This window comes from Myotis davidii, unplaced genomic scaffold (genome assembly GCF_000327345.1).
Source record: "Myotis davidii unplaced genomic scaffold, ASM32734v1 scaffold46, whole genome shotgun sequence".
In the NCBI taxonomy this organism is placed as follows: domain Eukaryota; kingdom Metazoa; phylum Chordata; class Mammalia; order Chiroptera; family Vespertilionidae; genus Myotis; species Myotis davidii.
Window position 1 is genome coordinate 2964550 of NW_006383006.1, and position 2333 is coordinate 2966882.

General features: G+C 49.9%; 1 protein-coding gene across 5 annotated transcripts in view; it reads left to right on the forward strand.

The window, feature by feature from the left end:
- EPB42 (erythrocyte membrane protein band 4.2) overlaps nt 1–2333 on the forward strand; it is a 21926-nt gene that overhangs the window by 2803 nt on the left and 16790 nt on the right. For all 5 annotated transcript variants that reach the window (XM_006778034.2, XM_015557614.1, XM_015557615.1 and 2 more), the window contains exon 3: nt 544–777. In XM_006778034.2, the coding sequence (XP_006778097.1) occupies nt 544–777 (234 nt within the window). The remainder of the gene's footprint in view (nt 1–543; nt 778–2333) is intronic.

Sequence of the window (2333 nt, forward strand, 5' to 3'; positions counted from 1 at the left end):
GATTTTTGAGGCAACTCCATACTGTCTTCCATAGTGGCTGCTCCAGTCTGCATTCCCACCAGCAGTGCACAAGTGTTCCTTTTTCTCCACATCCTCTCCAGCACTTGTCGTTTGTTGATTTGTTGATGATAGCCAGTCTGACAGGTGTGAGATGGTACCTCATGGTTGTTTTGATTTGCATCTCTCGGATGATTAGTGACTTTGAGCATGTTTTCATATGTCTCTTGGCTTTCTGAATGTCCTCTTTTGAAAGGTGTTTATTTAGGTCCTTTGCCTATTTTTTGATTGGATTGTTTATCTCCGGAAGCAGGTATTATTATCATGCCCATTTCATAGACTATAAATGTCTAAATGTAGGTCCATGGGCACAAGAGAACTTGAGTACTCTCATCACCTTCTATTGCCTCCCATTAATGGATGGGCCTCTTATTCTCCTCCCAAACTAATTTTTCAACTGCTCCAACTTTGTTATACTTGACTCTATTACTCAGTTGTGACCAAGCGGTCCCAATGACCCATTCGTCTGGTCATTTGTGACTGCAGGAGAGCAGCCTTCCAAGGCCAACAGGACTCAAGCCACGTTCCCAATTTCCAGTCTGGGGAACCGGAAGAGTTGGAGTGCGGCGGTGGAGGAGAGAGATGCCCAGTCCTGGACCATCTCTGTGACCACGCCCTCCGATGCAGTCATTGGGCACTACTCACTCCTGCTGCAGGTCTCACGCAGGAAGCCACGCCTCCTAGGCCAGTTCACCTTGCTCTTTAACCCCTGGGTTCGAGGTAAGTTTGGACTTGGGTCAGCCCGGGCTGCACAGGGTCCTCAAGGTACAGGTTGTGGGTGCAGCTCTGGCAGGGAGCGCCTGCCCCAGGCCCCAGTGGACAACTCCCTCTGAGGGCAGCACCAGCACTCATTCTTGGGGAGTCTGCTTCCTGGATGAATGGATCCAGAGTCCTGTTTTGGTGTCACCCTGGGCAGAAGCAGCCTGGGGCTCCCCACTGAAATCAAAGGCTCATCTCACCACCAAACTCTGGTGTTGGCTCAGGCTATTTGGTCATAGGAGATATGCGTCAGAGATGACCCTGGGAGAGCTTTATTGTACACACACACACCTACACACACCCCTACACACACACCTACACACACACACACACCTTGCCCTTTATTGTAAAGGGGCAAGAACTTAGGGATAAGCTGCTCTGTTACCTCCCTGGCTCCCATAGACTATCTCCAGGTGAATCCAGGTTTTGTGAAAACAGGTTTATATAATTTGGGGAACCCTCTTTTAAAAAAAGTGAATACAAAATTTTGAATTGCGAAGGTCCCTCCCAGGGCCCGAAGGGGGTCAGTTCCATCAGCTTCACAGTAAATCTGTCCTGCTTCTCTCCACTTGTTTCTTCTGTTCTTACTACTGAAGACTGCTGGGTTCTCTCCATACTGAGGCCTGGAAATATCCCACTTACACCTCAAATTCCAGGGCTGGCCTCCTGTAGCTCAGCGCCCAATGGGTGGGCTTTCCTGCTGCCCAACCAGCGGCCACCTCTGGCAAAGATCGGCCCAGGCTGTTGGAGCTATTTCCTCTAGAAGAGCTCATCGGTATTTGGCCCCAACAGGAGCCAACAGGGCATCTATTCTTCTGATGATTGAGTCTGTCTTTCCTTCCCCCGCCACTTTGGGATAAAGCAAGTTTTGTTTAGGTAGAAAAAAAGGAGGAGGCCAGGGCAAGGGCAAAGCTGTGAAAGAGGTGAAAGTACGTGGGCCAATTTGAGAGTGAGTTTGCTGTCTTTGTGTTTTAAATCTGCTACCAGCCACCTTAATACTTTGGTCCCCTGAAGGGGCTTCCTTACAAGGAAGGGCTGGGAAATGGGAGGAAATTTGAAGAAATTTTCCCAGGTTCCTGCAGCCCCATCTCCAGTTCCTGACTCCCTTTTTATATGGTACCTGAATCTACTTCTCTAGTCTCCAATCCCCCCTCCTTCCTCAGTTCAAGACTCTCTTTGTGCTTAGCAGGGTGGGTAGGTGGAATAACGGATAGGAACTAACATCTAGTCATGGTTGGCTTGTAGGGACAGCCTGTGTGCGTGCGCACGCGCGTGTGTGTGTAGGTGTGTGTGTGTAGGCGTGTGTGTGTGTAGGTATGTGTGTGTATGTGTGTGTAGGTGTGTGTAGGTGTGTGTGTAGGTATGTGTGTGTGTGTAGGTGTGTGTGGTGTGTGTGTGGTGTGTGTGTGTAGGTATGTGTGTGTAGGTGTGTGGCGTGCGTGTTGTGTGTGTGCGCGTGCGTGCATGGTGTGTGTGTGCGCGCGTGCGTGTGTTGTGTGTGTATGGTGGGTGTGTGT